This window comes from Cygnus atratus, chromosome 4, assembly GCF_013377495.2.
Source record: "Cygnus atratus isolate AKBS03 ecotype Queensland, Australia chromosome 4, CAtr_DNAZoo_HiC_assembly, whole genome shotgun sequence".
Lineage (NCBI taxonomy): Eukaryota > Metazoa > Chordata > Aves > Anseriformes > Anatidae > Cygnus > Cygnus atratus.
Genome location: NC_066365.1, coordinates 31,290,541 through 31,315,855, shown reverse-complemented (window position 1 = coordinate 31,315,855; position 25,315 = coordinate 31,290,541). Strand labels below are relative to the sequence as shown.

Genomic DNA, 25,315 nt, shown 5'->3' with positions numbered 1-25,315 from the left:
CATCAATTAAATTGAGATTTAAGTGTCCATTACAAATCAGTTTCATTGTGCCACATCAGGTAGTTTTAATAGCTGCTTGTGAAGAACTAAGAGGGTTTTCTCATTAAAATTCAGCTCTTTACTCTTTCAGGAGCCTCATCCATCACTACGACCAAAGATGTATCAGACAAAACATTTCCTCTGCCTTAATCACCAGAGCCTCAGTTCAGCCAAGCACTTAACCATGCACACCACTTGAAGCATTACCTGAAGCATTCAAATCAGTAGGGATTACATGCTTAAAATGTCACGTGAGCAAAGCTTAAGTGTTCTCCTGAGCAAGGCCCTAGAAAAGCCATTATTTCAAATCGTAAAAATGGAACATCATGGGAATTTAAAGGAGAAAATGAAATAACGTTTTGTTATGTGCTTTTATTTTTCTTGTTTTGTAGGGGTGCGTATTTGTTCCCGTGATGATTTTTAACTACCAATAATCTTCCACAGTGGTTGCCTCATCTAATATTCTGGCATCTTCTTCTCTTGTTAGTAAACAAAAGAGAACTATTAAACACAAAGCCAAGTACTCTTAATCTCCAGAGAGAGACTTTGTACAGTATGTTCTGTACAAAACTGAAAGACTTGAAGATCACAGGGGAATGTCCTTTCTCCTTACTGACTCAAACTCACATTACTGATGAACGTGAGAAGGACTGCACAGAAAATAGCTCTAGAGCAGCTCTGCCCATCTGCAAAGAAGTCCATGAAAAAGATGCTCAAGGAGACCTTCCACAGAGGAAAACGAGCAGAAGTAGAGTGTACCTGCACACATTAACTGAAAGCATCTGCAAACTAATCTTTCCTGAGGTAAACATATAATGTGTATTAATACTAGCATTTCATTATACATATTAAAAATGCATTTGATGTAAGCCTTTTGAAAGCTGTTTTGACTTCAGAGTTTGTATTCTTATTTAGCTCAGCATAGCTTAAACCCTCGTTTCATCCTTTTCCACTCCTTTTGTATACAATTTTGCCACAATGAGTTTTGTCCACTCTTACAACATCTCTTCCATTGTATTTCCCTGTATTTTTAGCCTTGCATTTGCAACCTTCCACTGATCGTTTCTTCTTAAATACATGCATTTCCATAGCATTTTATTTTACTTAGCGATACAGTTGGAGAAACTCTGCCATGTCACCTAATTACATGAATTATATGAATTATAGGAATTACGTGGTTACCTTGTCAATTCACCTAATTGAATCCATACTAAGTACATTATTCATTATCACAAAAAAAAAAAATCACTGTTTTCATCTGCTATGATACTGACCTCTGCTATATTATTTTTAAAAATACTACTGTCTGTGTTTCATGCAAAGGAAAATCCTAAAGCATGTATTCAAGCAAATAATTCAAACAAAGCAAACAGAACTCGTCTTAAGTGAGCTGTACCAGAGCTGACTGATTTAAATGTGTGAAGACTACAGAACTTGACACCTAGTTCCAGTGTCCCCACAGCAGAAACCATGTCTTACTCCCTGCCCTGGAGAGACTGAACAGAATAGTTGTGCAACTGGGAAATGCAATAATCATGTTGAAACACTGAACTAATTAATATCTATTAGTTAAAATGAAGAAAATCCTGCAGCAGTTCCACAGAGGGATTCTTACATCTCTTCTCAACTCTACTGAAAACAGGCACAATACATTCACAGCAGTTTGCTTGAGTGAAGATGAATACTAGGGCTTTTTTCTGTATGAAGAATCACAACTTTAAAGTGCAGCTGCGTAAATTCCGTACTTGGGCTTGCCTCAAATTCGGAGGAAGGCGTGAATGAGCTGACTGATATATATTGGGACTATACAGTGAATGGCCTTCTCTGGATGCTCATTAATTACAATCCAGTTAGGGACAATCAGTGTACCTTAATAAATGTGCTGGAGTTTTTTGAATCTATTTGCACATCTATTTTTGCAACTTATCCATCTCTTATTCTTTTGCTAAAACTCTGCATTATCCATTTTTTATAGATGACTTTTTACTTCTGCTGCAGTTACATAGAAGAAATTCATCCCTTTAAACTGATCTTTACTTTAAATGTGTAGAGGAAAGGACTTCCAAGGCAAAAATGAACTGACAAAGTACCCTTCATATAGTGTCATGATTGCTGTTTTAAGTCAGATTGGCTGTAGTCTTCTATTTCATCTAATTTTATTTTTAGTATATAGTTGTTGATGGGATTTTTAATGAAATATTTTTTTTTTCTTTAAAGAGTGGTATATGTGTATGCACCTGCCTATTACATAAATATGATAGGCTAGTTCCTCAGCTATGACAAAAGGCTGGCAAAGTTCAATTTAGATTTTTGCTTGGAAACAGTCTCCAGAAGATACTGCCACTCTTTCATGGGATATTTTATTCTGGAGTGAAAACTTTCCTTTTAAAAAACAAACAAACAAACAACGTAAAAGATACAGTGGAAAAACTAATTTCCCCAGGGAATGAAAACCAAAGAAAAGCCAGACCAAATCAAGCATAACATAAAAATTCTAACATGGCAGTGCAGTACTATTCTATGACCCTGTCTCTGTTGAAGTTTGGGTTTCAAATGATTGGAGACTACATATAGAAGACAGCTCTTCAGGTCACAAAGCAGTTGTAATACACATTTGGGAAGTATTGTATCTGCTCCAATTAGAAACTACAGAAAGGATATGGAAGGAGAGGATTGATGGAAAATGAGGTAAATCTTCATGGTACTCTAAAGGTTCTTTATTATGAAAAAATTTTACAAAGGTTATCTACAGTGAATAGATTTTCATCTGGAGGATACTTGGGCTTGCAGAATACCTAGCAGAAATCCTTCTTTTTCTACAAATATATATCATATAACATCATCTTGAAATGTTATAGTCTTGAAAACAGAAAAGGAGGTGATCTGAAACACAGAATGTTATATTGATCTTTAATGTCTGCTTTTGAAACTGTTACCTTTAGCAATTTCAATGTTGACACTTTTGAAAATCGCCCTGAAAAAAAATCTACTAGTCCAAGAAAAGTTAATATTTAGAAGAACCACTTTTTAATATCTTTTGCTGGGGATATAATGCAGAATGTGGTAGTGTTTTGTTTTGTTTTTGTTTTTCTTTTGTCAGGAGAATAAATTTTATATTTACCAAAGTAGTTCTGAATTGAGGGGTAATTCTCTTTTGGGGATGGTGGGTTATGATAGAAAGTTGGGTTAGTTATTTCTCAGTAGCACTGTCTTTATTATCCTCTGACAACTTGGAGGTAAAGTACATCACTATTTTAAATGCCTAACTACAGGTACACATCAGCTAAGGGGGCTTAATTACAGTGGTACTGAGGTGAAGACATCAACATAAACTAAACCCCAAACACAGAAATAGCATGTTCTTTCTAATGATACTACCTTGAAAAAAGACATTAGTCCCAAGGACAGCAAAGTAATTCTCCTTATAAAAATGTTATTCTTCTGATTAAATTTTCAGCACTGATATTTTAATCAATGTAGATTTTTTTCTTCCCCAGTTTGAAAGGCTAAATCTTGCACTTCAAAGAACACTAGCAAAACACAGAATAAAAGAAACCAGGTATGTATGTGTAATGGGTTTGCAACTGCATTGTGCACCAGCAATGTTTTGCTGAGAGTTCTTAACAACTAGGGTGGTGACTGGGAGTCAGGAATTCTGGAATCTGTGTTCTGTTACCTTGTTAAATTGGTGTGTGACATTTCATGCAATGTAAGTTGGCTTGATGGGCAAAATAAGCCATTTGTGCGGGGAAATATTGCTTAAAATAAGCAGGTGTTTTGGAGGAACTTGGAGACTACTCAGACATAGATGGACAGGTGAATATGGTTGCCTTATTTCACAACAATCGTATGGCCTTCTAATAGTAAATAAAACACTGATATTTCTATGACGCTGGGGAAAGAATTTTAAATGCAAGTGATTAGTATTACACAAAAAAAAGTTGGCTTTTGATACTGTGAATGATCATAGTCTAGATAGCTGAACAGATTTGTATTGCAAATGCGGACTGAAATGAATACTTTAATTACGTATTGTTTCATGCAGTATTAGTTTGAAACAAAAAAATAGTTTTCTATTCTGAATGGTGTACTAAGGCAAATCTAAAGCAAATCTAAACATCTGTATTGCTGCTTTTGCATTTATATTTATTTAAAATATTTCAATTAAGGAAATTCAGAAAATTTCTATCAATGGCTAACTGTTTATATAGAAGTTCATCTAAGCTACATCTCATCATTTTGCATCTGACATTCAGGGTGATATTTTTTGACCTCACAGAACTCAGAGAGCTGCCATTCTGTATCACAGAAATCTGGATCACTACCTATGAATAAGTAATTTTAAAGTAATGAATTATTCTATAAAAACAGAAATACCTTCTCACATCTTTTTTATTTAATGGAATGTAAAATGCTTGAATGTATATTCCAGTTATATTATACATGAATATGAAATATAGTTACAACTTCAAGTAACAAAATATAAACCAAACTAAAAATAGGATTGTTGCAACGTAAGCGATTTTAATCAATGACAGCCTACAGCATTTGGCCTCAATCCATTATCTGAGCTCAGACCACTAAAACTTTAATTTATCTCAAATGCACAGGATAATCTAAGATCCCACCAAAACCCTATTTTGAATGAAAGAAAAACTGCCTATTTGATCAGCAAAACTTGGTCTTTACCGAGTAAAGACAGGCTAGATATAACTTCTGTTGCCTGTTATTTTTACCATGTTTATCTTGATTTTTCAGGGGTTTTATTTATATTTTTATGATCTTTACAGAAAAACTGGGGATAGAGAAGATTTTGAAAAAATAATCAGTGATCATGCTGATGCAGCAGGTAATGTAAGCTTGTTTAATAACACATCTATATTGCACATACATAGATTACATAAAGCTGATGTAACTATAAAGTAATGCATGAATATATAAAATAGTCTTGTTACTAAGAAATAATTTCCTCGTCATCACGGCTTGAGTGATGCTGACATTACAGATACTAAACTGCATCTGTGCAACTAACAGCTCAAAGAGTCAAGATTTGAGTTAAAGAGTTTCTCAAGTCTGAGATGTCATAGATTCATACACTGCTAAGATAACAACATATAGGGAGTTGTAAGATATGTTCAGTAATACATGACAGTGTTATACTGAAAAAATGTTTGATCCTTTACATCTTCTGGAGGATTCTAGTCTGTGGGAAGAGAACTGCTTTAATTTGCAATAGGAGAACTCTCTGGCCACATCTATAGTAGTAAATTAACATTTCCAAAAACTGAAACTTGGTCTTCTGTACACTTAAGCTGTTAAGCTGGTCCTGGCACACGGTTGGCCTGTGACAGATAACAGTTTTCCAAATGATTCCCAGTAACAGTTGGGGAGTTGGGACATACTCAACAATCAGTTTGCGTGCAGCTATCCCATTAAAATGAATTTGCTACAAAGATGTGAGCTGTTCTGTGCCAGTTGGTCTCAGTGCCCTGGAATATTCCTAAGGTCATTTAATTTATTGGATCAAGCATAGTACTTATATCTGCATGCGTGCACAGAGACGATTTTATTTTGACTCTTATTTTGTTTTATAAAATTATTTTAGTTCTTTATATCAAGCTAAGGGAACTGGGTTAAGTCCTGTGCCAAAATGTGCATTCATTCTGTCTACACCCCCTACCGCACAGCACTGAGTCTTGGATCATTCCAAACTACAGCCTATTGTCTCCATGTTTTCCAGGCACCAGGCAAGACAACTTTAATTGGTCACAACAGGACCTAAGAGAGAAAGTCCTCAGTTGTCTGTGATGGGTCAAGGAAGGAAATTGCTAATTTGATTTGATCTAGGATGAAAAAAGTGGAGATTAGCCTGAGATTCAGCATGATGAGTGCAGTTCTGACTAAAATGTGATTCCATGCAGGTGTGCCTGTGGAGTCTCTACGGGAATCTCTTGGTGAAGAGCTATTCAAAATATGCTATGAAGAGGATGAACACATACTAGGAGTTATTGGAGGAACCCTTAAGGACTTCTTGAACAGTTTCACTACTCTGCTGAAGCAAAGTGGCCACAACCAAGAAGCAGGAAAAAAGGACAGACTTGAAGAAGCCTCCATATTATGCCTGGAGAAAGATCAGGACTTCTTAAATGTGTATTACTTCTTTCCCAAGAAAGTCACAAGTCTTATTTTATCTGGCATTATTAAAGCAGCAGCTCATATTTTGTATGAAACTGAGGTGGAAGTCATGCTCATGCCTCCTTGTTTCCATAATGACTGCACTGAGTTTGTTAATCAGCCTTATTTGCTTTACTCTATACAAGTCAAAAGTGCAAAACCTTCTTTATCTCCATGTAAACCACAGTCTTCACTTGTGATTCCTGCCTCTGTGTTCTGTAAGATTTTTCCGTTTCATTTTATGTTTGACAAGGACATGTCTGTTCTACAAGTTGGAAATGGGATAAGAAGACTTTTGACCAGGAGAGAATTTCAAGCTAAGCCTAATTTTGAAGAGTATTTTGAAATTCTTACCCCTAAAATAAGCTGCACTTTTAGTGGAATAATGACGATGCTAAATATGCAGTTTACTGTACGAGTGAGAAGATGGGATAATACTGATATGAAATCATCCATGGTAAGAGACTTTTTAAAACTATGGCTTCAGTGAGGAATTTGTTTTCTTCTTTTGGGAGATGCAAGACAGTTAAAATAGCCACCAAACAAAATTATGTTGTATATTTTATTGTCTACCTTTCAACATCTAATACAAATAAATAATAATGATCTATGGTGAGGGCACTGTAATGTAATTCAGATTCTGAAACCAATATTCAGTCAAAATTCTCCATTAGAACTTTTTTTACAAGAGTAAAATCTGACTGTTGACATGATTTTATTAAAAAAGGAGTAATTTGAAATATGGAGATAAACTCGGTGAATTGAGATAAAGTCAGCGGCATGTCATGCTCCTGAGAATAAGAGCATCACCAATACAGAGACAGTGGCAGGGGAAGCTTAACCTAAGTGCAATTGAGTCACCTAGAAACAACAATTCTAGGATTTGGGAAAAGGAATAGACATTTCCTGTGCTCATTGAGCCTTTGATTTCTTCAGGATTTTGTATCTTTGATATTCAGATATCTGAACTGATGCAATCACTACCATGAAATATCCTTTTATTTTTTTCCAAAAAAATGGTGATTCAAAGCAATGTTAGGGAGAGCTCTGCAGCACCTTGCACATTACACAACTGAATATGGAAGAGACATAAAAACAGCACTTCACACAAAATACTGTGCTTTTTCAGGTCATTAAAGTGGGATATTTCTGGCATTTTTGCATTTAAACTGCAGTGAGTGCTGAACATCCTCTAATAAAACTGAAACAGTTGTTTTCACTATATCTTACAGAGAAAGAAGTGCATGAGCCAAACATGGTTTTGCTAACCAGTTGTTAGCAGAAATTAATTGACCACTGTAATCAATAACATCTTAACCAGTAGATAAAAATGCACAAAGTTCTTCTTTTGATTTTCTTTTCTCCCTAAGATAAAATTGATACTTACTAATACCCAAACATAATTAGGGGTTTGGCCTTAAGCTGTGGTTTAACTTTTGCACTAGAAGGCTCAAGTAAAATAAGCTGAACTTATGATTTAGCTCTATGATTTTTTATTCCATGTTTTCTCTTTAGCAACTGAATGAAAACGTGAGGACTATGGGCCACTCTGATTCGCCTGCAGTTCAGCAAAATGTATGTCTTGTTTCTAAGCACTTGCCATGCAAGTTGTGCATGAATCCTTGTTTCTTTAACTGTTTCAGGTAATGGATCTTAAAGGCCAAATGATCTATATTCTTGAATCCAGTGCCATCCTATTCTTGGGATCCCCATGTGTGGATAGGCTAGAAGATTTTACAGGACGTGGATTATACCTCTCAGATATTCCTATTCACAATGCACTGAGAGATGTTGTTTTGATTGGAGAACAAGCCAGAGCTCAGGATGGACTGAAAAAGAGGTTAGGAAAGCTAAAAGCAACCCTTGAGCAGGCCCATCAAGCACTTGAAGAGGAAAAGAAGAAGACCGTAGATCTTCTGTTTTCTATTTTTCCTGGAGAGGTTGCTCAGCAGCTGTGGCAGGGACAAGTTGTGCAAGCCAAGAAATTTAATAATGTCACAATGCTTTTCTCTGACATTGTTGGATTCACTGCCATCTGTTCTCAGTGCTCACCTATGCAGGTTATCACCATGCTTAATGAGCTTTATACTCGCTTTGATTACCAATGTGGAGAGCTAGATGTCTATAAGGTACACAATTTATTGTTCTTCTGTGGGGTTCTGTGGCAGGAAAGGAAATTATGAGTAAATGGGACGGAGGATAATAGAAGTCCAAAAAATATTTTGTCCTACACCTTCATTTTATGAAAGATTTAAAATCAATCACAAAACAATGAAAAGTATATCAACAGCATCAGCCATGCATGCAGCCAAGTGAGAAACCCATCAAAACCTAAGAGGTCATTTTAAAAATTAATTTCAGCTACAGTGCTGTGAATCTGGGGTAAATAGGTGTTTAATGTAGCTACAAGTGCCTGACAACAGGTGAGTAAGGAAAGATATTCTAGCATTGTGCCTAGCAATAAATACAAGTTGTATATTTTTTTCCTTTTGAATGACACTGCAGGATTTGCCCAGGACCATTTAGCAGGACAAATAAATCTCAGTCAAACTGTTAGGTAAAATTCCTGCTGAAACCACAGGCTATTCTTTTATATGTCAAGCGGTATAACACTAAGGAACAAATATACCTGTTTCAGGTTGAGACTATTGGAGATGCCTACTGTGTTGCTGGAGGTTTACACAAAGAAAGTGAAACCCATGCTGTTCAAATAGCATTGATGGCCCTGAAGATGATGGAGCTGTCAGATGAGGTGGTGTCTCCCCATGGAGAGCCTATCAAGGTCATATATTTTATTGTATTTTATATGGTAAAAATGGAAATTTTTGGTTGTCTAGTTGTTTTCAGGGTTTTTGTGTCAAGGCAATTTCACATTAACTCAAACAAGGTGTGGGATCAAGGGTGTATGGCTGGAGAAACTGATCGTTTTAGTTCTATGAATGAGAGTTTTGTGGAGAGTTAAAGATGAAACGGAAATCTGAAAATTAACCCCAAAAGCTTAAATGCAGTGAAATCAATAGGTGCACACTGATAAGCTGCTGGTTTTGTCTCAGTAGCAATAGATTTGTAAGTGGTGTGAAATATTCTGTTATCATTTTCTAATTAGGAGACTAATCCCTCAGAATTAGAACCAATGAGAACATCAAAGTCTTTTGAGGCAACAGGTATAAACATGAATAATCAAATACATGTTCTAAATGCAGCAATCCACATATCTTTAATGGATTCTGTTGCTGTTTGTGTTTTACAGTCAGATACTGAACCAATACCATAAGAATGGCAAGACAACTGCCTGATTCAGTGGTAGTTACATTTATGGCCTCCTTTCAATGAGGACATAAGCATGTACTGAACTTTCCACATAGGTTCACCTCTCACTGGGAGAAAAAAAAAAAAAAAAGAGAAAGATCAGTGCGCATGACAAATGATGTGGGCCTTCCATTAAGTTCAAATGTTCTGGAATGTGGTCTATTATTTTTAATACTGGTGTCTCAATTCATTATGTCTTTCATTTGCTCATTTTTAACATTTGTCTGTTCATTTATTCCTTTAGAAAACTTCAAACTTCTTTGATTATAGATTAGGGAATGTTTGTATTCCAAAAGCAAGAAAGTGATTATTAAGAGGATAACATGTTCCACATTTATCATACATTTATACAACAGCAGTGTTATAAATACCATTCTTTTTGTATTTCACAATATCAAATTAAACTAGGGTTAAAAATATAGAAACATCTTGTCAATATTATAACATGTTTATAATTTCCACACAATTGCTACTTCTATAGTTTTGAATGAGCAATGTTGTTACATTCAAAAAGTAATTTTAAAATAGAGAGAAAAAAATGTATAAACAACTTCGAGAAGCTTCTTAGAAGAAAACAGAATCTTTCTATTTCTAATGAAAGCATGCATCTATTTCAATGAAATGCGTCATGACTGTTTTGCAAAGTAACAAGTATGTCATGGTATACTGTCATTTTCTATATGAATTGTCAAAGAAAAGGCGTGACTGCAAACTGCTTATTTTAAATCAGACTTCTGTGTCAATGTACGTATATGAGCCATCTTTGCTGTGTGGGTGGATTTTGCTTTTGTTGCCGGCTTTTTTGCTTTCTCACTCAAAACTAGAAATTGTAACTTCTTCATAAATGATATGGTATTCGGTGGGTATATAAAGAATAGCACACATAGTAGATATGCAAGTTTCCCAACATCAGCCATTGTTGTATTAGAGTGCTATGCTGAAGAAAACATGTCTACATATGTATAATGAGCATAAAATACACTTAAAAAAAAAAAAAAAGGAACTTAGAAATCAGTACCAGCTAAGCAAAACTCAAAAATCTGAGTACGAGTTGTAAAGAAGAGGTATCAAAATGTTTCAACTGCTGTATAATTTCATTAATTAGCCAAATTATGTACTCTGAGATTGGGATTTACTCTAAGTGGTACATTGTAAATACAATTCAACTGAAACTACAACATATACATATTTTCTTCACTGTTCCCTAAGTCTTATCTTCCGACCATAACAGAAAAGTAACTGTGATTCAGTAACTGTCACCAGTCTAACACTGTGCCATGCAGTTCCTCCCAGGAAAATATTCAAGTGTCTTAGCGTCTCCTGATGATGTTTATACATCGAGGTAAACTTGGGCTAGCACAGGCAGTAATGAACAGAATACAGACATCTTAAGGAGGCTTTACCAACTGAATTTGTATTACCAGCTCATAACCTATTTATTTATTTATTTATTTTAAAGGAAAAATGTATAAAACTGACTTAAACCATTTCATTAATTTTATTTAATGCTGTTTTCTATCTTTTTATTTGAAGATGCGTATTGGCCTTCATTCTGGATCTGTCTTTGCTGGAGTTGTGGGGGTTAAAATGCCTCGTTATTGTCTCTTTGGAAATAATGTAACTCTTGCCAACAAGTTTGAATCTTGCAGTGTACCTAGAAAAATAAATGTCAGCCCAACAACTTACAGGTACAGTGCCTTACAATGTACATCTGTAAAATGTCCACCTGAAGTAGTTAATGTGAAATTTATTCATTATCTTGCTGATCTTTTTTTTTCCCTCTGAAGTGCTGCTGTGTATTTTCTTTTTTTTTTTTTCTTTTTATCTGACTGCTCATGATCGCACCATGGTTATTTTTATTCAGAATGCAACCAGCAGCAAGAAAAAGGGTGAAACAGAACAGCTGATATTTATTTTTCAGATGTTGTGTTTAAAATAAATGGAGGATCAGGGCCAATTTTGCTTCTTGCCCTGAAGCTAAAGAAAAATCTCTTGAATTTTTACTTCTCTCAAACAGTTGTCTCCTCTTTGAGCTATGTATCTTTCAGTGTAAACTGGATGCCAAGTTTATGCAGGTGCCCTTGAAAATAATCACTTAACTGAACAATTGTTAAGCATCACCTTATGCATCTCCATTCTCTTTTGATTAAGGTAGTTGAATGAATAGATTGCAATGAATCAACCAAGCCAGTGTTTAGTTTATACCTGTCTTGATCCCAGCTAAGTTTGAACCTTAGTATGTAATCTAGTCTGTACTATTTATTATCCATTCAAATCAGACATTTTTAGGGTATTTGTTGTCATGCAGTTAGCAAGCTCTCCCATGGAAAATACAGCATCTTTCCTTTGTACCCTTCATATTCCCAACCTCTCTTTGTATTACTGTTTGTAATACTCTTTGTATTATCTGTTTAATTGTATTTTAAAATTACCTTGCAAATATGTTTGTGGCCAAGTAGTAGTGTTTTATAAGTTTGAATTTGGTGGTAGTAACAGTTCAGACTGTTACTCACTCCAGGTCCAGGTCTGAATGTTATGCCACTTAAACTGATACACATTGTTGTTTCTTCCAGAGTGGCCAAAAATTTTAAAAAGTGAACTACACAGAGTGAATTCAGTAATAGGAAGTAATATTGCTGGATGGGTAAAATAACCAGAAATATGGATATAAAATCTTTTTTTCCTTTTAAGGAAGCACTACTGCCTTCACTGCAGCCTGGACAGTCAGCTATTCCTACTCAGCTTGTACCCACTGCTGCACATCTGATCTTGTGGCAAGGTCCTGCGGCCAGTGTTAGAGAATTTGGCATGTGATCCTCTGACATCCCCTGCAGCACATGCTATGTGACTTACAGGGTGCCAAACTATAGATTATCTTGTATAGGTGATTTTGATACATGTGTTAGAGGTATCAGAGTACACAGCATGTAACCTGCTTTTGGATCACGTACCCTAAAGAGCTATAGCGTATGTTAGAAGAACAGTGGTGGCCAACAGTGATTTCTTCCATGTGCATATGGCGTAACATTTTGAATCATGCTGGCTATAGCCTTCTCTTAAATCATTAGACAGTTTTTCCACACAAGATTTGTTTATATTCTGAGGCGTACTCTGCATGGCGGTGTATTCATTTCAAGAGAATATCTGAAATGAGTACACTGTTGAAAAAAATAATTACTTGTTTGGATGCCTAGAAAACAGGCAATTTAGTTAAAGGATAAACTATTGTTATTATTCTCATGGTATGTTTTTTTTCCCCTGCATGAATGATGTGTTAACATACTTTGTGTTCAGTGTTTTTACTTTCTGATTTGTACATGAATTATAAACACATATTGATAACATTATGGCACCTTGCACAGCTCCTATATGTAAAAATATTTGTCTGGAACATTAGGAACCAGTTTACAATATTTATCTCTAAAGAGTAGTGATCTGTATTTCAGATATAAAAGACCACTAGGTTTAGTGGACCTATGTGTGAAAAAGCAAAATTCTTAGAAATAGTAAGAGGATCTGAATAGTTTAGTTAATAAGCTTTTCAGTATTTCATTAGCTGTAACACTAATTATGCTACCAGTCTCATGCTAAGCTGACCTAGCTCTCAGTACCAGACCATTTTTGCAAATACAACAAATATATCACCTACATTCAAAGCACTGACAGGACAAAAAAAAAAAAAAAAAAAAAAAAGAAAGAGAGGCAATGTTCCTGTTTGCACTGGTGCATGAATTAACGGATTATCAACATTACCAAACAGTTTTTTTAATATTTTCAGTAAATAACATTTAAATATAAAATTAAATTCTGCCCTGCTTTATAAAGAATACACAAAGAATTATTGAATGTCTATGCATGTAGTAACAATTAGTGGCTAATTCATTTTTAACCAAGATGATTCATTTTTGTTATAGGTTGTTAAAGGAATATCCAGGTTTTGTGTTCACACCTCGCTCAAGAGAAGAACTTCCTCCAAATTTTCCCAGTGATATCCCTGGAATTTGCTATTTTCTGGATGCTTATATTCAAGGAACAAGCTCACTGACTTGGTTTCAAAAGAGAGATTTGGGAGATGGCAATGCCAATTTTTTGGGTGAGGAAACAGGAATAGACTAAATTGTCTACGACATTCACAAGTGTATAGAATAAATTTATAAATATTCTTTTTTTTTTGTATAAATTGAAGATTTTAAAAAAATGTATGAAACATGAAAGCACTTTAGATTGTTAACACCTGAAAGCCAGTATTAAAATTTCAGGAAGTATGTCACTGAGTACTTTTTACTTTTCCTTTGGATAGGGAACATAGTCACTAAAATAATATTGCAACTTTACTGTTTAAAATGCTACTAAAATACATTTTCCTTGTGGTGATTTGTAAGTGCTACGTAACAACCCTCTCAGTTCTATCTGTGCTGAGAATTCTAGACGTATTGTATATGCAGTGTGCCAGGAAACATATTGTGCAAGTGATGCAGCCACATGCCGTGTTGTGAGCTGGTGCTTACCAACGACTATTAAAAATATATTTTCTTAGTGATTCCATAAGAAAATTATCCATAAAAATGCTGTCACTGCTATCACATACTCCTTCCAGTGCATCCTTTGGGCCCCATCCTTGTAGCTGCTGACAATCTTCTAACACTTGCTGGAGTCAATGTGTTGAGTGTGCTCAGCATCTTCTGGATCAGGCTGTTAATTGTAGCTAATACACATATAAATAGCAGAGTTTGCTGCTTACTGTTTCCTGAACTTTATTTTGTGTATACAATGAACATAGATTAAAACACTGTATAATCACATACTAAGTCTCTGTAATCATCAAACAGTATTTTAGTTGTTGGGGTTTTTAAAATACTTTATAAAAAATATTAACTTGCTATTATGTATTAGAGCAATAAATGTTTTCTTTTTGTTGTCATTTAAATTTGAAAAGTTTTAAAAGGAGTGTAATAAAATGTGCTCTGGAGTGTTTACTTAGAAAGGAAATTTCCAGTCAGACTGTATAACATGGAACAGAAACACACCGTTTTAAAGCCATGATCCTTGTTCAAGGAGAGCAGTATGGATATGACATGTTACCTGGAACGCCTATGCTACACTCACTTTATAGTTGTCAGGGGGATCTACAGATGAACAGAAGTGCTTTAAAACATATCAACACATATATTAGTATTTCTACGGTACAAGGTTTTCTGTAGTGGATGGTGGAACATGAGTGGAAAACTCACAAGGGTCTACCTCTGGAACTGGCAGAATAGAGTTAGTTACTGAGTCCTGAGTTTGGGATTCTGCCTTTGTAACTATCAGATTCATCTACGCAGAAATTTCTCTGTGTTGTACAGATTGGTCCCAACTGCAGGCTGGAGAACTGCATTGTTTACACACATAAAAGTATTCCCAGTAGTACCAAATACTATTTGTTATTACTCTAACCTCTTAAACTCTTGGGTTTTGGCATATCAAACCATAAAAGTTTTTCTCCAAGATACGTTCTGCTGAATCAAGATTTTGCTCTCTGAATATTTTCAGGGCACAATTTTATTAGACAAAGGTGCCATTCTGTTATTTTTCTGAATGTGACTGTTTCATTCTGAAGCTATTGTTCTTATCCTACTCCTTTGCAGTAGAAACTTGTACAGAACAGGTATCATCAGAACTTTGAGAAAAGTCATTATAAGAGACTAGGTTTATGAACATTTAAGAAGTGTATTTTAATTCATGTTTCCTGTGAGCATCATTTGAACAAAACTTGAAACACGGAATCCTGCTATTCCTTGAGGTGTCCTATATCCATCCAAGATGTTTAGAAACTCTGACTCAAAAAAGGAACCTGAAAGGCTATATGTACATGATACACACATACACACACACATATATGCACATTTGTAATATTTTTAACAGCAGTGTTTCAAGAAAACAAGAACTCTGCAAATCTTGGTGACTGATCTTTGCAATATTATTTCCTTAGGAAAATTCTATTCTGTTGACATAAATACCCCAAGACTAGTAGCAGTTCCATAAGGATACTCCTAGATATAAAAATGATGAGAATTATACTACTGACTCATGATATTGACCCAGTAATAACCGAAGTCAGTAAGAATCTATCCACCTCTATGTCATTTATTGAAGATTAAAAAACACATAGACTTTTAAACAAAAAGGATTTCTTTCTCTGTATCTACAGAATGGGAGGGGGATGTAGTTATATAGGATGTTCATCCTGGCAGTTCCTGACCCCCTCCTATGCGTCTCTCTGTAAAATAAAATGTGCCCTAGGCCTAAGTTTTTACTAAAGATATTCACCCTCCAGTGTTACTTTTTATAACTCTCTCTTTTTTAACACACAGTAGGCTACATTATCAGCTAAGATAAAACTGCTGTGGAACTCCTTTTTATTTCACTGACTTTTTTTTGCTGATGAAGTCAAAACATTCTTTTGTCTACTTCAGCCCTAATTCAGAGAAGTATCCTGATACGTTGCTTAAGCATACACATAAAGCTATATGCTTTCATGTCAGTGAGATAAACAGGATTTATGCACATATTTAAGAAAATGATCTGGGAAGGTACTTTAATATGTACTTGTGTCCATACCTGCTCTGAAAACAACAACAACAACAAAAAAAAACAACACAAGTCTACGTTTATTTTTAAGTGTAACTGTTAAGAATTTAGGTCTCACTGAAGCTGTTCTTCTGTTTAAGTATTTTTGTTGAATGAATATATTTTTAATAAGGGACAAATATTTTCAGCTAATCTTTTCACTTAAATTAAAGCCAATGGAAATAAAAGAATCAGAAAATCGATAAGCAAATTGTTGAGATAATTAAAAGGAAGGCAATTTAATTGATACAATACTGGGAGATTTTGCAAGGAAATCAAACAATTGTTTTTAAGCTGATGTCTTGTATACTATTATGTTGTCTGAAACTGTGAAGTCTTCAGAGACTATACAATGCTTTTGATATAAAATGCACATTTTAGTATTATGTACAGAAACTGATGTGATGTGATTCTGATTCTGATGTGATTTTTTATTTTGCTAGTACATCAGCTGTGGGACTGATTCCTGTTCACATTTACGCTGTGTGATGGAAGATACGGCTTTGTCACACTGTAATTCCTTAGGCAAAAAGTTGTAAATAGTCCTTGGAATAAATAAGAAATAGTTCCTCTGAATCTAACAGTGATATAGCTAAAGTAAAAGATAGAACAAAAAGATATATATATATAAAAATCCACTACTTTTATTTCATTCAGGCAAGACCTGATCTGATTTCAGGGAAACGTTGGAAATTTTTTTCTAATTGCTGGTGTCAGAGGAAGTGCAATTAGTGTAGAGTGGTGTTTTCTTTCTCTGTGAACTACTGTACAAAAACAAACCAAATGAATTCACAGAAACTGACAAAACATTGCAGTGCACAGATAACTGAGCCCCAGGCCAGATCTACTTCTTCCTGTGAACTCATACAAAGGAAAAATTCAGACCTCCTCAAACCCAGTTTACTTCTTCCATCACTTTCTTTTGCATTCTCTGCAGAAACAGAGTATTTCCAGCTGTAAGCTGAAAGCCATCAGAATTAAGGGAAATTTCTCTTGAATCTTGGCAAAGGGACCTTCTTTCAAACCCCACCCATCCTATAACCCAGTAGCTACTCTAACTGCTACCATTTTTTTGTGTGTCTGGTCATTGTTCTGAAAAACCAGTGGAAGGGCAGTTTTTGTTTCCTGGAATAGCAATAATTTTTGTGGCTATTTGCCATACAGCATACAAGGGACTATGTTGCTTTCAAAGGCATGCTTCAGTTCATCCGAATTCAGTTCAGCATGAACCAAAATGAACTTCTCTGAAATGAAAGCTAGGACTTTCTTTTCTACTTCTGAAGTCTGCAAGATATGTGCTACAACAGACTTTAGAGGCCTCTTAAATCATGTCTGGTGGTATGGCTGCTCACAACTGCATAGGAAGGAAATCAATCAGATATAAACCTTTTATTTTTTTTTTTCCTTAAATTATTTTCCCAGTCCAATTTGCATGAGTTCACTGGCAGTCCTTTTCTGTAAAGGGAGAGAGTAAAACCCAGAGTCCTACATTACTCAGCAGCACTCTGATACTGAAGCACCAATAAAAGGCAGGAGAAATTCAGTGGTTCTGAAACCTCTGCTTCATCCAGATGCAAAGATATGTTTTCTCCTGAGCACAAACAGTAGGATCTGAATGTTAAATATGCAGCTAGGCTGGAATATGAACCTGGAGAGCCACTCAAAAAAATAATAAACTGGAAGAATCTAAAACCAAGTAAACAACCTTATAAAGTTGCATGTCTTGAGCTTCAGTGGATTTTTGATGCTGACAGTAAAGTCAAGTTGAGCCAGCTGTTTCCTAACCTAAATGGAAATGAGGACATACATTTAGTAATGTCCCAAGTATGCGCAAAGGGGCAGATCAAGTAATAGATAGTTCCACTCTTCCATATTTTTTACCCCAAACAAAACCTGCAAAGAAATATCAAGGACCGTAACTTCCCAGGAACTTCGGACTACAAGTCTATGAAAATCAGCAGGAGTCTTTCCACTGATTGTAGGAGGTGTTAGGAAAGAATCGGTTAAATATGATTACTTTGCTCTGCATTGCTAACATGATATTCCTCTTACAGGAGGATGGAACAGAGCCTGCAAAGTTTCTCAAATCTACACAGATTATTGTATTGACGTATGGAGGGTTGTTTCAGTTATAGCTTGTAAATACCAGAATTAGAAAACAAACAAAATGGTGTATTGCTACATTAAAAATAACTAGTCTTGCTGAAGGGATCTTAAAAAAACGCATGCCTGCTTCTGCACCTTAAAAGCATATTATGACAATCCCAAATTTCAAGTCTCAGACCATTATGATTTGAAATAGAAAAATAAAAAATACCCATAATTCAGTTTGATGTTAGTAAAATAGCTTCGCTAAATGAAATCCAACAATACCATATAAAGCACCATTTTTATTAGGGTTTATAGTAACAATATAAACTTTAAGAGCAAAGTCCAAAATTAAAAAATGTAACTTATTAAAATGCTTTGTTTTATAGTGGTTGTGTATTAACATAAACCACATTGAACTGAGTGTAAAAGTTCTTGGCTTTTTATCCTAAGTAGCTATCCCAAAATTATTGTCTCAGCAATTGTCCTCTCATACAGCATAAAAGGATCTTATGTTACTTTTTGCTTTCACAGACCTCAGCAATTCCCAGATGAAGTTAGTATCTCACATCAGGAAAAACCACGCGTATCAACACTTAAAAAGTACAGCAATTGTTTTTCTCCTGTAATCCAAGACTGCAACTCTTTTGGCTTTCTGATGGCCAATGCAGGAAACTCCTGAGAAGTATGCAAGGGTTCAGGGGGACACAAAGGGGAGAAGTTGCCTTGTGGGATTTCAGTTATAGAAAACTTTCTAGAAAGCTTTTCACACCATCATTCCACCCCACACACATCCCCGCTGTGGCTAGTTCCACAGCTACTCTTCTGCTCTTGAACACTAAAAAGCAGCTGGGCAGCAAGTCATGAACCCAGTGCATGATGGTACCCAAATGAGAGTGAGACTGCATGCTGTAGAGAATGAGCTGCAGGCTTCATGGAAGTGCAGTTGATACAGCCTAAATGGTTGTGTGAAATGCCTAACTCCGGTGACCAAATGCCTAGTGACTGACGGGGCTGGGCTTTCAAACACAGCCTGGGGTTAACAGCTTAGAGTCTGACATGTATGTACTGTGTCTTGTTGTCTGTCCTTCAGCCGAAACCAAATGTTGTCTAAGACCTACCAGATAATCTTGATTCAGCTAACACCTCAAAGGAAGGTTGGCCCCTCTCAGCAAATCACGTGGTTGAATTCTTTAATTCAGCATTGTCCAAACCTTTAAAATGGGAACCCTGTTTTAGAAAAGAAAATTAATCACTTCAACACTGCCTATGCTGTTGAGTCTACCACTTTTCAGTTTACATTTAACAAATCTACATCACCTCTGATGCCAGAACACTTGCATGTAAAGCTTAATCCCAAGAACAGCCTGCAATGCAACCTACAAGCCTGAACCAAACCAAAAGAATCGTATACAGCAATTTTGAATTTTGCTGATATCAGCACTTTTTAAAAAGTGTCACGCTTGTACGCAAAATTGCCAGGACAATCTACATTCTGAAAACCATATTCAAAAAGAATTTGATGTAATTTCTCTAGTACCTTTTTATAAGCATAGGAGCTTACCCCATATACAGAATAAACAAGTGAATTTCCTTGAAAGTTTAAAAGAATTAGGATGTTGTTATTACTGATTCTCAATCCACTCTTGTCCCTACCTTATCCTATTCCAGTACACATCCATCCCCTGCCCAGGACTTCAGAAAAGCAAAGCTTATAAAGATAGAGCAGGATGTGTTTTCCTGTTTTCCCCAAACTTAGTTCCTACCAAACAGGAAAAGTAGATGGCAATCAGAAGTACCCAAATCCTAGTTAACTGGTAAGAAGCTGACCCCTCCTAAGCCTTTTACCCAATTACAGCAGCATGATTTATCACATGATGTCTAATGCAAAAAGAGATTTACATGCCTTCAGATTTTGCTTGTTTTCTACAAAGATATCTTCAACCAATAGTTTGCTTGTTTTTTTCCAACAATTTTCTTTCCTCCTTTCAAAATTAGCATATTATGTGCATGGTTTTAACTGGTTATATTGAAACATTCATTCTTGGTCATCCTTCAAAAAAAAGCAACTAGAAGTGGCTTTCGCAGTAGATTTGGACTGTGTTAAACTAAGTAGAATTGATTATGCCTGCTTGACGCAAATGCAGGGTGTCCCTCTACTGTTCTTGGAATGCAAACTGAAAAAAGGTTTGCCAACTTTCTGATGTCCATCCACCCATAATTTCTCTCCTCACTAAGAATTTTAACAGATCTTAACACAGATTCAAAGTTCACCAAGCACTACATGAGATTTCAGAAGATTTTCAATTTTATAATTTATTTACTTACGTGGCAATTCAAACACATATTCCGTCTTCATTTTTTCATAATGTATGTCAAGAGCTTAATCAATTTTTAAAGTTACTTTGCTTTATCTTACTAAGGTCTAAAGTTTTACAATTTTACTTACATCTAGAATCCATACAGATCCTTACAGCTGGATCTACGAGCATCTGTGGCACTTCTGGCTTCATGTAGCAAGGTCTCTGCCCAAGAGTTACTACAGCAGTAGCCCATCAAGTATTCGTCCTATAGTCCTCCCAGATAATCTTATTATCTCCTGAATATTCTTCAATTCTTTTTAAATAAGCAAAAAGAATTATGTCTCCTTAGGATTTTTATTCCATACACCAAGTCTTTAGATGGTATAAATGGCTTTAAACTAAATGTTTTTTACAAGTGCTGCACTACCTCTTTTGTTCCACATAGATTATCACGTGATGGTTGTGTTATTTCTGAAGTCTCCTTGGCATGTTGTCAGCAATCCTCTGTTCAAATTCCAGTTGTAAGGGTCATAACTTACTTGGAGATCCCTTTGAAAATCTGTTTAGTAGGTTATAACATTGTAACAACACTGTACAGTAATGTCTCTTTCACATTAGCTACTGACAAGGACTTGTCAACACAAACAAAAATGTATTGAAAGCACTTATTATTGTGTTTTTAATTTCATTAACCTTTGAAAATTAACACACAGAAACAGAACTATCTGCAATTATTTTGCTCCTCTGGTTTTCCACTCTTCAGGGGGCATTTATCTGGCCAAAAGCTAAGTGATTGCATGTGGATATGAAACAATTGAGGAACCATTTCTGTTCCTGCAAAAGCAACCACTGCAAAGGGCATTGACACCAGAGCATACACTGCCCTCCATGTACCTACCTAATCACTGTGATTTTGCCAGGCACTTTGACAATCTTCAGACTGTCAGGTGAGTCCTAACAACTCCAGTTGGAGAAAAGCATTTGGAAAATCCCTTTTGATGTGCAGGAAACTCTACGGCAGTTGTTTGGATGCTTCTCTGCTGGGAAGAGCAATGGAAAAAAAATCAAAGGGATGCACGTATTTCACAGGCATCAGGTCAGCAACAACGCGGTTTTCCTCTCACAACGCACCCCGAACAGAAGGGGGACATGGCACAAAAACTCCCCTGCCCTCTGCAGGGGTACTCTGGCCGTTCTGCCTCCCGTGGCCGAGGCTTTTCGGGGCCCGTCCCTCCATCCCCGTCCCACAGAGGCCGGCCGGGAGCGGAGGAAGAGGAGGAGGAGCCGCCGAGCTGTCGGGCAGCGGGCCGCCTCACGCCGCGAACCCCGCAGCTCCCCGCTGGAGAAGACGGCCGCGCCTCCAACCCCCTCGCGGCGGCCGTTAGCCGTGAGGCGACCATTTGTACCGGGCGGCCGTTAGGCGCGAGGCGACCGTTAGCCGAGGCCCTCGCGCCCAGCCCCCTCCTGCGCGCCGCATCCCCCCCTCCCCTCCACGGCCCGTAGTCCCGCCTCCGCCTCCGATTGGCGGAAAGCGCGCCAGTCGCGCTCTCCATTGGCTGTGGAGGCTGCCACTCGAGGCGGCGGCGGCCGGGGGAGGCGGTGAGGGCAGCGGGGCCGCTCTTCGGCAGCGGCAGCGGCGGCACCATGGTGAGCTCCGGCGGCCGCGCTCCCTGCCCGGCGCTGACGGGGCCGGGCCGGCGGTGGGGAGGGGAGAGGCTGGAGCAACTTGGCAGGGGAGTCAGGCCTCCGCCTTTTATATTTTGGGGGGGGGTTTTGGGGTGGGGGCGGTGAGGGGAGGGGGGCGGTGAGGATGGAGGGGCGGCGGGGCGGGGGACGGTGGGGGGCTCCCGGGGGCTCCCGGGGGCTCCCCAGGCCGCTTCCTGACCGTGCCGCCGCCTCGCCCTGCCGCGCAGTACGGCTTCGTCAATCACGCCCTGGAGCTGCTGGTCATCCGCAACTACGGCCCCGCCGTCTGGGAGGACATCAAGTAAGTGTGTGGATGGGGGGCGTGGGGTGTGTACATGGGGTGTGGATGGGGGTGTGGGCGTGTGTCCGGCTCTGGGCCCTCCGTCCCGGGGGCCTGGGCCCGGCAGCGCCCGCTGTGCCGCCCGGTGCGGCGCTCCGGTAGCGGCAGGTGAGCGTTAGCCTCCTGCTGCCGGGGGGCGGCTGCCCGCAGCGCCGAGAGCAGTCTGCATCTCGCCGCCTCTCGTCCCGCTCGGGGCCTTTCCCAGCGCCGCACAGACCCGCCTCGTTGCACCTTTACTACTCTCCAGGAGCCGCAGCGGAGATGAAACTGATCCCTGCGCTTCTCTCGAATGTGTAAAGTCTGGGATAGAAGTAAAGAGCAGGCGAAACATCCCAGAAACCACGGAAACTCCTCCTTGAGTCAGCTGAATCATTTAACACTTATTTTTCTTTGCGTTCGTGGAGGGATTGAAATACATTTTTTTGCTAATAAACTCTATCCACAACTACTGTGAGATTTTGATAATATACTACACTTGAATTAGAAATGTCACTGCATACAAGAACTGTAACTTCATGTACACATAAGAGTGATTTTTGTGTTTCTTCTCTTGAACCTGCTTTCTTGTATCCAACCCTTGCATGTCTGGCAAGGACTGTCTCCATTTAAAACTTCTGATGAATTGTCGGATTGCAAGAAATATGTGAAATGTGTAGTGCCAACAACATTCTGTTTGCCATAAATATGGTAGTTCTGATACATAGCCACAAGTATAAGAAATGTATTAAAAAGACATAAATGCTTACAGAGTTGTAAGCTTTGTAAGGCTTCAGGCTGCTCTGTAGTTAGAAGAGATGGTTTAATATAGTCTCTTGATATTGTATGTTTTAAGGGAGAAGGAGATTATCCAACTTAGAGAAAGCAGTCTTCTTTCAACAGGCTAGCTTGTATGCTACCCTATCCCATTTATTTTGGGTCAGTTTTAATAATACATCAGCGTAGTTGTCTTGCCCTTGCTCTAATACAATTTTTTGAGTTAAAGGGCTGCCCTTGAATGCGAAATTTTTGTGACCATGATGCTTTTTTTCTTGAATTCATTCATTAAAAATGGGGTAATCTTACCAGAGAATCACAGAATTGTTGGCTTGAAGGGACCTCTGGAGGTCATCTAGTCCAGCCTGTGTTCCAGCCAGGACTGTTACCAGCACTGTATCAGGGCTCGGCTGTGACTTCATCTAGCTGAGTCTTTAACATCACCAGAGATGGATAGTCCACAGTTCCAGTTCAGCAATCACTGTTCCGCTGATCCAAGACAGTTAATCTCTAAATTACACGTTGCAAATACAGTTTTATGGATTGCATAGATGAGTCTTCAGTGAATACCATACCGTTTTGGACTGCAAGTTAAGTAAGCTGTGTAAGTTTATTTTTCTTGCACACCTTAACTAAACACAACGATCTATTTTGAATTCTTACGCCTTGGTACGGAGTTTATATGACACATGCAAGTTAAGAGACTTAGTAAGAAAAAAAAACGTTAGTGGTACATCAATCGTTTTCCATGAAAATTATAATAAAATAAGTATAAAATGTACTAAAGAATGTTCACTTTTTCCTGGCATATCATCTTTAGCAACATGCCTTTGAGTCCCCTTTTGTCCAGATCACCAGCTCAGCAGAACTTGTACAGGAGAGGAATCCATCATAGAAGATAAAAAGTCTCCTCTAGTAAGGATCGTGCTGCAGACTGTCAGGACCCCCAGCCATAATTCCTGATGCAGCCTACCTATAAGATTTTTGCACATACCTACTAGAGTACCAGAGATCAACTGAGGCCTATGATCAGTAATACTCATTTAACGTTTTGGAAAAATTTAATAAAAAGATATGAAATGTTTGGCTAAAGGTCAGCTGTGAAAATTCAGGAAGCTGCTACATCCTGTTTCTGTCTTTCAGCTGGGAAACATTTCTGTACTGTTGCAGCCCAACAGCTAGGCTCTGCTATTAACTCCCAGAGAAGATGGCTTTCTGGAAGGAAACAATACCATAACACCACCCAAACAGAAGAGAGGAACATGATCTGCAAGAAAGAGCCAATATATTTTTATATGCAACAGCTGCTGTAGCTCCTTATGCAAAAGGAGTTTGCAACTCGATTTTTATTCATCAGGATTTGTCTTAAGAGTTTGTATATTCTAGAGTTTATAAACCAGCGAAGAAACCCCTATAAATCTCCTGGAACAAGTTATAGTGGTTGCGCTGCTTTAGGGGATGGTACAGGGTCCTCTGCTAGCCATTGAAAGGTCCACTGAAAGGATCTGCTATTTTAGGTCCTTTCAGTTCCTCTGTTACACTGACAGAGATGTTGTTAGGTTAGACGTTTGATGCTCTTGTGAAAGTGGTGTTTTCGTTGCCATCATTTGTTGTTAATTCAATCAGAATGATGATTTCATTGTACTTCAGTCCTTGGAAGGAGAGACCTGGAATACATGTAGAAATGCTCTGATCAGCACTCCACCAGTCCTGCAGTCATTTTCTTAGCAAATAAACTGTTACTTAGAATGATTAACCACATTTTTGCTGAGAAGACACTTCTGATTTGTCCCTTCCCTGCTCGAGAACCTCTCTCAAATTCCTTATTTTGTCATTGTCACATCTAGAGAGCTATTTCAGATTGTTTGGCAATTGCAGTGTCCCTAAAAGATAGTTTTCAAGATTCCTTTGGCATTAGATGTCTTTATTTCTCCTGCAGCCAACACAAAGGCTAGCTAACGTAAAATTGTCAGGCCTGACCGCTCTCACATACATGCAGTTTTGTGCTCATGTT

General features: G+C 37.6%; 2 protein-coding genes across 3 annotated transcripts in view; both read left to right on the top strand.

Annotated features, from left to right (window-relative positions):
• The first annotated feature begins 528 nt into the window (after nucleotides 1-528).
• On the top strand, nucleotides 529-13,638 carry GUCY1A1 (guanylate cyclase 1 soluble subunit alpha 1). 2 transcript variants are annotated; one of them, XM_035548688.1, is made up of 8 exons: nucleotides 529-843; nucleotides 3,537-3,598; nucleotides 4,830-4,888; nucleotides 5,961-6,670; nucleotides 7,857-8,342; nucleotides 8,852-8,995; nucleotides 11,056-11,210; nucleotides 13,437-13,638. In XM_035548688.1, exons 1-8 carry the CDS (start codon nucleotides 595-597, stop codon nucleotides 13,636-13,638), a joined length of 2,067 nt encoding a protein of 688 aa, XP_035404581.1. In that variant the 5' UTR covers nucleotides 529-594. The 2 variants fall into 2 exon arrangements, with proteins under 2 accessions (XP_035404581.1, XP_035404590.1); XM_035548697.1 differs by having other exon boundaries at nucleotides 4,830-4,893; nucleotides 6,467-6,670.
• An 8,404-nt stretch (nucleotides 13,639-22,042) lies between these two features.
• GUCY1B1 (guanylate cyclase 1 soluble subunit beta 1) overlaps nucleotides 22,043-25,315 on the top strand; it is a 41,973-nt gene continuing 38,700 nt past the window's right edge. The window contains exons 1-2 of the mRNA XM_035548713.2: nucleotides 22,043-22,169; nucleotides 22,436-22,509. Of these exons, the coding sequence (XP_035404606.1) occupies nucleotides 22,167-22,169; nucleotides 22,436-22,509 (77 nt within the window). The 5' untranslated portion in view covers nucleotides 22,043-22,166. The remainder of the gene's footprint in view (nucleotides 22,170-22,435; nucleotides 22,510-25,315) is intronic.